The sequence below is a fragment of the Apis dorsata genome, unplaced genomic scaffold (assembly GCF_000469605.1).
Source record: "Apis dorsata unplaced genomic scaffold, Apis dorsata 1.3 scaffold_265, whole genome shotgun sequence".
NCBI lineage: Eukaryota > Metazoa > Arthropoda > Insecta > Hymenoptera > Apidae > Apis > Apis dorsata.
This window is the reverse complement of record NW_006263543.1, coordinates 76,696-85,160: the sequence shown is the minus strand read 5'-3', so window position 1 is coordinate 85,160 and position 8,465 is coordinate 76,696. Positions and strand designations below refer to the sequence as shown.

At 29.2% G+C, this 8,465-nt stretch overlaps 1 protein-coding gene across 4 annotated transcripts; it reads left to right on the top strand.

Annotated features, from left to right (window-relative positions):
* The first annotated feature begins 651 nt into the window (after positions 1 to 651).
* LOC102680052 (AT-rich interactive domain-containing protein 4B) lies at positions 652 to 8,154 on the top strand. 4 transcript variants are annotated; one of them, XM_031510854.1, is made up of 8 exons: positions 687 to 929; positions 1,065 to 1,195; positions 1,672 to 2,108; positions 2,186 to 2,431; positions 2,793 to 2,997; positions 3,066 to 7,497; positions 7,579 to 7,719; positions 7,837 to 8,154. In XM_031510854.1, the coding sequence occupies exons 4-8, from the start codon at positions 2,265 to 2,267 to the stop codon at positions 7,878 to 7,880; spliced, it is 4,989 nt and encodes a 1,662-aa protein (XP_031366714.1). In that variant the 5' UTR covers positions 687 to 929; positions 1,065 to 1,195; positions 1,672 to 2,108; positions 2,186 to 2,264; the 3' UTR covers positions 7,881 to 8,154. The 4 variants fall into 4 exon arrangements, with proteins under 4 accessions (XP_006616514.1, XP_031366714.1, XP_031366713.1 ...); XM_031510853.1 differs by having other exon boundaries at positions 692 to 986; XM_006616451.2 differs by lacking the exon at positions 1,065 to 1,195 and having other exon boundaries at positions 652 to 929.
* Positions 8,155 to 8,465: the final 311 nt, after the last annotated feature.

Below are 8,465 nucleotides of genomic sequence, written 5' to 3'. Positions count from 1 at the left end.
TATATATATATATATATATATATATATATATATATATATAGATTAAAATTAGCATTATTTATTTTAATGAATATATAATATTACATTTTATATTTAAAAGTAATAAAAATATTTGTGATGTATATTCTAGAAATTGTAACATAGTTTATGCATACTAATATATTTAAATTATAAATTCTTTATTCGTTTCTCATATTCGAATCAGATCAATCTTTATATGACATAGAAATTATATAATGCTTCGCACAATACATCATATAATTATTATTTTAAAAAAATATCGATTTCAAAACATTGTTTTGTTTTAAAAACAAATATTTATACTTTTGATAATCCACATGATACATACACATTAAATTTAATAATAAAAATACACCAATTTTGTTGAGAATATTGAGAATACAAGATTACTTTTATCCAAATATTCTTAAAAGAAATGATGGAACGACCCAAAATCATGATGTTATGAACACATTGATACATCCCTGTCGTATGCGCAGTGCGGTCTTTCTATTATTTCAATTTTTATCTTAAATAGATATTCATTTATTTTTAAACCTTATTGAAAAATCTTAACTTATTAACATAATAATATAGCCATTAAAATTATTAATAATTTATCAATAAAATAATATTTTTAATTTCGTATCTTTGGTCAGTTGTTTTCAGAGAGTGCAAAGACATCATCCAATAGGAGTCGAGTGGCTAGCTGACAAGTTGCGTCGGGGTGGAAATGGGCAGGGAACAGGAGCTTGTACGCATTCGAGCCGAGAAGTGTTGATTTCACGAAAGGGGTCAGGTTCCGTGTCTACGTGATTTTTCCTGTGTTATTACTTTCAATAATATAATGTAAATTTCGATTTTAATGTCACACATCCCAGTGTCTTAAGATTATTTATATGGAGATCGTGGAGCGCTAGAAGATGCTGGTAAGGAAACAGGCGGGAGCAAAGTTGACGTAGAAACAAGTGCGCAAAGATTGTATAGTTGAGTTCTTTTTTCTGCCGTGCGTACCGAGAAAGTAAAATCCGTGCTTTTGTTATGTAGTTACAACGCTTTCGCAGGTCATTTACTTCGGACGAATGTCTCACCTAAAGTACCTTCGAGGTTACAACTATTACCTGATGTCTGAGAAATCGACAGGCTGTCACGAACGTAGTGGACTCCGTTTTGAAAACGTGGTTAAGATATCAAAGTATGAGTTTTATTTCAACGAAATATCTTCGTGCGAAAGTTCTTGTTTATCGTAGGACAATTTCGATTTAAAAATAATTTGTACCTGCGAGGCATGACCGCCTACATAAACAATAGCTCATCATACAAGACAGTTAATGTTTTTAAATCAATTTTGATACTTTTATTTTTCGGTTATCGTTAATAATAATAGAAATGTAACTTAAAACGAAATTAGATGTTAATGGTATATTTAGATGAAAAATTAATAATAATTATCTAAAATTTCATTGATATTATTTATTATTATTATAATAATATATTATTATAATTTTTTATTAAAGCTCTATAACAAAATATTAAAATTTTAGATATTTCTTATTATTTTATTATAGTTAGAGAATGAATGTATAATAAAATATTTATAAAAGTATGTCATGAAAAATTATACATAAAAAAAACTATAAATCTTAAATATAGATATATCTTCTGTTACAGGGAGACGATCCACCGTACCTATCAGTGGGTACGGAGGTTAGTGCTAAATACAAGGGTGCCTTCTGTGAAGCAAAAATTCGAAAAGTAGTAAGATCAGTAAAATGCAGAGTGACTTATAAACAAGGTTTGGGTACAGCAACAGTAGCTGATGATCAGATAAAAGGAACTTTAAGAGTAGGTGCAGCTGTTGAAGCTAAACATGGAGATAGAAAAGAATATGTGGAAGCTACTATTACTAAAATCCAAGACTGCAGTCAATATACTGTAGTTTTTGATGATGGAGATATTACAACATTAAGAAGAACTGCACTTTGTCTAAAAAGTGGACGACATTTTGCAGAAAGCGAAACTTTGGACCAACTTCCTTTGACACATCCAGAGCATTTTGGCAATCCAGTAATTGGAGGTAGAAGAGGGCGGCGCTCTAGACAAGCACAGTGAGTACAGTGAAATAATACAGTATAATTTTGTAATATAATTTGAATTAATATTTATTAAAGAATTGTTGTTAAAGAGATGAAAGTAGTGATGATGAAGATAGCCCTCCACGAGGAACTCGTGATTCAGGTTCTAGTGGCACTGGAAAAGAAGGAATGGAGACAGAACCTGAAATTGGACGAGTTGTATGTGTGGAACTTGGGGACAAAAAAAAGAAAGATAATTGGTTTCCTGGATTAGTAGTTGCACCTACTGCTCAAGATACAGTGAGAATTAGAGTAAGAGATGACTATCTTGTGCGCTCATTTAAGGATGCACGATAGTAAGTTTAAATTGTGTTTATGTATAAACAAGTTTTGTGGAAAATATGAATACATAAATATTATATATACATATGAAGTTATTCATATATTATATTCATATATTTATGATAACTTTAATAAAATAATATTAATATGTTAAATTTTTTTTTTCATTAAAATATTTTTTATTTAGAATTACAGATGTTTAATAATTTTTCTAAAATACAATATCAGATATATAAAATTTATTTAGTTTATTATTAATTTTCATTAAAAATATATTTATTAAAAGTTAATTTTTACAATATTTATTTTTATGATATTACAGTGTTTATTTAAATATTTCTTTTTATATTACTATGATATTTTTTGCATATTCAGTTATACAGTTCCGAAGAAAGAAGCCACTGAATTTACAAAAGAACTTGTCAACAAAGTTGAAAATAGCACATTGAAGGTTGCAGTAGAAAAGGCATTGCTATTTTTAGAAAAGAATGAGTTACCTCCTCATTGGGATAGAGATTCTCTTTTTGGGCATTCTGTATCAAGTGGAAATAGTGATTCAGATGGAGAACTTGATTCTGATGTAAGATGTTTTTTTCTAGTTATAATTTATTGTTTTCACATATTATATAAACTTTATTTATTTTGCAGAGTTCTGATGATGAACCACGTGAAGAAAAAGATCATTTTGTAGCACAATTATATAAATTTATGGATGATCGAGGAACACCTATTAACAATTGCCCAATGATTGGTTCTGAAGATATAGATTTATATAGATTATTTCGTGCCGTTTATAAATTAGGAGGTTACAATCGTGTAACAAATCAAAATCAATGGAAATTGATAACACGTCGCCTGAGTTTTACAATGCAAAATTCACCATCTACGCACAATTTGGTTAAACAGGCCTATAAAAAATTCTTACACTCTTTTGAAGATTTTTATAGAAAATTAGGTTGTACTATGGTAAATCATCCAAGAGGTACTATGCGTAAACAACGTCCTGGAAGAAGTTTGATTAGAGATAAGGACAGAAATACACCTGTACCTCCTCAAGTATCAGTTGCTAAAAATGAAAAAGAAGAAGAAGATAAAAAAATTATGGAAGAGGAAAAAAAGGAAAAGAAAGAAGCTAAGAAAGAATCGATAAAGGAAGAAGAAATTGTTAAAATAAAAAAGAAGGATGAATTTGAGGAAAGTGGTAGTGGACAAGAAAGTGATGTAAATATTGAGGGTGAAGCTGAATCGTCCTCCAGTGAAAAATCTCAAAAAATTTCAACATCATTATCATTGCCAAATAGAGGTAAATCTAAAAATAAAGAAGACTCAAAGAAAAAAGTAATAGAAAAAAAGAAAAATGAATTTAAAAGACAAGAAAAAAAAGATGATAAAATAAAAGAAGAAGATGCTACTAAAACAAGATCAAAATCTAAGGACGATAATGTAAAAGGTAAAACGCCTTCTGAAAATAGAGAAACACGAACTCCATCAAGAGAATCAGAAAGAAAAACTTTATCTAAACAAAGACGATTAATAGATGAAGATTTAAAAAGACGAGGAAGAAAACGAAAAGAATATGAAATAGAAAAATCACGTACAGATGAACAGTTAACGGATTCAGCTCCTTGTTATAAAGGGCCTGTAGAATTAGGAGATAGATTGAAAGTTTATTATGGACCTACTCATGAATCTAAAGTTACTTATGAAGCAAAGATTATTGACATGGAGAAAGATGGTACAGAACCAATGTATTTAGTACATTATACTGGATGGAATACAAGATATGATGAATGGATTAAACCATCAAGAATAGCACAGAATTTTACACAAGCTCAAGGAAGAGTAAAACGAATTAAAGCTACTTCAAGACCTCAAACTCCTAGTACGAATTTATCAAATAATATAAATAAATCATCAAAAATGATTTCTAATGCTAATTCAAATACATCTCAAAATCGACGTCGAGCACAAAGTGTTGCACCTACATCAATTATTTCATCTTCAACAAAAGAAGTCAAAAGAGAAGATAAAGATAAAGAAATATCTCAACCAGTTAGATCTACAACTCCATTGTCTATTATAAGTTCTAGCTCTAGAACTAAAAGTCCAGCAACACCAGCGAATAATCGTCAAACACGAACAAGAAATAATGATATATCCAATATAGAACATCGAAGACGAACTAGAAGAACTTCTGGACATGCAGATATAGTTCCATCGGAAACTGAAGAAAGTGAAACATATGATTCAGATACTACAGAATCTGAACAAACAAGAACTAAATCTAAGATTACAGAAGAAAGAAAACGTAGAGAAGCAAGATATAGAGTAGAAGATAGAATAAAACCTGAGGAAACTAGCGAGGGTGAAGAAGATAAAGATAATTTAGAAGAACCGCGTAGAGGTAGACGTTTAAGAAGAACAATTAGTAAATCGCAAGGTATAAAATCTGAACCAGATAGTGACGAAGAACAGCCGAAAGGTCGAGATTTTGATTTAAATCAAATACGATCTGAATTAAAAGGTTTTGATAAAGCAGTGAAATTAGAACTTGTTAGAGTTGAACCAGATCCAGAAGATGAAATAAAAATAGAAGAAAAAGAGAATGTTGTTTTAGTTTCACCAAAATCGGAAAAAAATTTAGAATCATCAAAATTAGAAACAATGTCTGAATCTAAAATAATAGATAATACAGAAGATATATATGAATTTAAAGAACCAGAACCATTTGAATTTGAAGTACGAAATAAACGAGATACGAGTGGAGAAAAAGATAAAATAAAAAAGAGAGTATTTGAAGATGAGCCAAAAAGTCCTAAGAAAAAACAAAAAATAGTATCACCAGTTATAAAAGAAGCTAAATCAGAAATAGATATTGATTCACGAAAAAAAGTGAAAAAATTGTTTAGTAAAAGAGTTGATGATATTACAGATAATTTAACTTCTCATAAATTACAATCCACATCATTAACAACATGTGAAGAAGCATTTGATAAACTTTGTGAGTCACCATCATTTAATCAAGTAAAACCTATACCTATCATTGAGGAAACAAATAAAATAAGTAATGGTATAGATCTTTTATTTAGTGATTTACCTGGAGATGATGATGCTACCCATGATGATTCAGAAGATCGTTTAATAATATCAGAAGCAGAAATTTCAGAAGCAGAACAAGAAAACTTATTTACATATCAACAAGAAATGTTCTCTTCTAATGATGCAAATGATTCAATGGAATTAAATAAAGAAGATTCAAATTTACAAATTGAATCAGTAAGAGAAGATACAACATTAACAATTTCAAATAAATCTGATATTCTTGTTGAAGCAAAGGAAATGATTAAATCTCCATTACATAGTCAATCTCCAGAATTAAAATCATTGGAATCAAAATTATTAGATATAACACCTGTTTCATCTCCAATTGTAACAATTCCAGCACCAATTAGTGCAAGATTACCAGCTACATCTACAATAGAAGAAAAACTTTCAGCTGCAATGGCTTTTCGTAATAAAACTAAAGATATCAAAAAAGAAGAAGAAATTACGGAAGTTGTATGGAAATCTTCAAAAGAAATTTGTAAAAAGTTAGATATTGCAATTATACAAAAAAATAAAGAAGATCAACATGGATCTAAAATTGAAAGTGAAAATAAAAAACAAGAAGATGAAGATATTATAATTAATAATGAAAATCAATGTAAAGAAATAATGTGTGTGGTAATTAAACAAGAAGAGGAGGAACTTCAACAATTTAAACTAAAAAAAGAAATAGAAATAAAAAAATTTGTTGAAACTAAAATAGAACATAAAAAAATACAAGAAGAAGAAGAATGGAAATGTATAGAAAATGATAAATCTAAAAAAATAGAAGATGAATTTAAAGAGCATGATTTTAACAAAGAAAAAGAAAAAGAAAAGCATAAGAAAATAATTAATCAAGATGTGGTAGATTCTGCAGATAGTAGTGATTCTGAACAGAGACTAATAATTGATAATGAGGAATCACAAGATGTAAAAACTTCATCAAATTTTGATATTAAATTAAGAGCAGAATTAGATAGACTTCAAGATACACAAGAAAGATATTCACAATTACAAACACAAAAACCTATGCAATCATTGAAACATCAACAACAAGAATGTGAATTTAAAAGTGAAATTAAAGAAATATCTATTACAAAAACAGATGAAGAAGGAGAGACAATTAATTCTTTGCTTTGTGAAGAAGAAATACCAGGTTCACCAGCACCTATTACTGAAAATATAGAACAAATAAATGCTGGTCCATCTTGTTCACCTCCAAAAGTTGAAACTACAGAAAGTAATATAGTACTAATGGAAATGCCATTTGCAAGTGCACCTACATCTGGTCAAAGTACAACCAGCAGTACTGTTGCTACTCTTAGTATGGCATTGCCAAAAACTGTAGAAACATCTGTTCCAGTTTCTTTATCTATACAACAAAATCCTACTCTTGGTGTGAGGCAACAATCTCATCATCAACATTTACCTGCACTAATGTCTGCACAGAGAAGAGAAAGCAATGAAGCAGCGCCTGTAATGGATAATACTCCTCCAACTACACCTGATTCAAGTATTTCCAATATTTCTGGATCTCCAAGAGAAGAAAGAACAGGTGGTTCATCACCAACTTCGGAGGATAATATGAAACATAATCGTGATAGTTCTGAAGCAGATAATGAGAGTGGTGGTAAAGGTCCAGGATTTAGTGAAGATGATACATTGCCAAATGTTGAAGGAAATTCTGCAGATAGGATATTAAAACCACCAGCAAAACGTTCTATTGAAGAAACACAATCTCCTAAAAAACGTAAAAGAAGTAGAAAACATTCAGAATGTGATAAAAACACTACTAAAAAAACAGGAAGACATAGTAATAGACATGGTAGACATGGTGGTGGAAGTGATAGCGATGATACGAGTGAAGGTTCTAATTTATGCGGAGTTAATTCAACTTCAACAAATCATACGAATATAAGTAGTGTTCCCGATCTGAGTAATTATTCATCGAGATCACCTCGACCTACAAAATATAATTTTTATGTGGAATTAGGTAAAAAATTAAATAATTTCTATCTTAATTTTATTCCATTAACTATAAAAAAATTTATTAATTTTTTTTTTCATATTATAGATCCTGAATTGGATGGTAGTCAAAGGATAGCTGTATTGCAGCAAAAATTAGCTGAATTACGTAAAACATATAATGCTGTGAAAGTTGAACTTGCCGCTATTGAAAGACGCAGAAAAAAGTTAAGAAGGAGAGAACGAGAAGGTAAAAATTTTATATATATAATTTTTTAAATTATTAGTCTTTTTTAAAATAAAATATATAAAAATTTTTATATAAAATTTTTTTTATATATAAAAAATATATTTAATTTGGTTCTAGCCATAAAGGCAGCTAAAGCAGAAATGCAACAGGCTTGTTCGTGATGAGCTGCCTTCAAATATCCTAATTTATTTAATCTGCGTTAAAGAAACTTTTATACAACACTGATAAATATAATAGAATAGAATCACTATATGGACACCCTGCAATTACAGCAGATTTCATGACAATTTTTATCTACCTAATATTATTTAGGTAATTTTTTCTCTATTAATATAAATTGTAGATATAGATATAAGATTTAGTAAAGAAGGAACACTTACCAGAATGAAAAAATATATTCATATGTGCTTTGTGTTGTACATTGTTTTGTCAAGATCATAATGTGACAGTTAAAAATTTTTATCCTTTAATTTGTCATTTCACCTGCTCAGATGCAAAGTACAAATTATCGAACTTGATGATCATTTCATCGTTCATTCTTGTTTTCTAAGAAAAGGCTGAGAAAAATGTTACCGATAGTGTGTTATTGTAAAGACATCTTGGGAACAAATAATTGTCATAAGCCGTCTGTCATTTTTGTTTCGAATATAGTTTTTAGCACCGTTGGCAGTTGAGCTGTTTTCAAGACGATAAAAAGATGTCAACAACCATCGCATTCTTCCTAGGATAGAAAATTTTGTATATAT

Bases quoted from the DNA above. Each gene is read 5' to 3' on its own strand.
- LOC102680052 (XM_006616451.2), top strand. The intron at 2,109-2,185 runs GTGAGTACAGTG...TTGTTGTTAAAG, and splicing joins CGGCGCTCTAGACAAGCACA to AGATGAAAGTAGTGATGATG. The intron at 2,998-3,065 runs GTAAGATGTTTT...TTTATTTTGCAG, and splicing joins ATGGAGAACTTGATTCTGAT to AGTTCTGATGATGAACCACG.